This window comes from Cariama cristata, unplaced genomic scaffold, assembly GCF_000690535.1.
Source record: "Cariama cristata isolate BGI_N322 unplaced genomic scaffold, ASM69053v1 scaffold38003, whole genome shotgun sequence".
NCBI classification, from domain to species: Eukaryota; Metazoa; Chordata; class Aves; order Cariamiformes; family Cariamidae; genus Cariama; species Cariama cristata.
The window spans coordinates 305-994 of record NW_009608481.1 but is presented as its reverse complement, the minus strand read 5'-3'; the positions used below and the strand labels follow the sequence as shown (position 1 = coordinate 994).

Genomic DNA, 690 nt, shown 5'->3' with positions numbered 1-690 from the left:
TTTTAGCAGCCTGTTAGAAAATAAGGGTCTCTGGAAGCCCACATATCAGTACATGAGCTCATGCCTTGGTGTCCACTTGTGCCCCGTGCATGGGGCCTGCTTGAGAGTGTGGGTTATGTCCCCATAGCCTGTGCATGATTTTTGTATGGCCACACACATGGATTGGCTGCTCTGCTCTGACAGTGGAGATAACCCTGATGATGCTGGGAGGAAGTGGAACTGAAGGGAGGTTCGAGTGTTTTGATGAGGGTGCTGATTGCATGGCTTACCCTTGCATATCTGGAGGAGTAGGGATCCTCAAAGAGCGCCCAGATGCGGGGCTGCCACCGTCTCCAGAAGCCCCCAGACCTGCCATCTGGGGAGTCACTAAGTGCTAGGCGTTTTGTCATCTCCAGCTCCTCTTCACCATCACCAGAGTCTCCGGTGCCATCTATGTCTCCGTCCTCGGCACTGCTATCCAGGGGCGCCCCACCAAAGCTGTCCAGAGCCTCTTCGGCGTCGCGGTGCTGCCGGTAGGTCATCCAACAGCAGGGCTCCACATCGGTCTCATCGATGCCCCAGAAGGCCAGCTCCTCCTCATACAGGGGCCCGCACACGTCCGCGGGGCAGTGCAGCTTGCCAGTGCGGTAGTAATTCAGGATGTGGGCAAAGACGCCCGGGTGCCGGTCAAAGAAAAACTCATCCGTGCGG

The 690-nt window shown here is 57.1% G+C and overlaps 1 protein-coding gene across 1 annotated transcript in view; it reads right to left on the bottom strand.

Annotated features, from left to right (window-relative positions):
• Positions 1-269: 269 nt before the first annotated feature.
• The window catches only part of LOC104159277 (potassium voltage-gated channel subfamily C member 1), a gene marked incomplete at its 3' end in the record, with an annotated part of 576 nt that continues 155 nt past the window's right edge, over positions 270-690 (bottom strand). Inside the window, exon 1 of the mRNA XM_009697142.1 lies at positions 270-690. This exon is cut by the window's right edge and continues 155 nt beyond it. Coding sequence (XP_009695444.1) covers positions 270-690 — 421 coding nt within the window.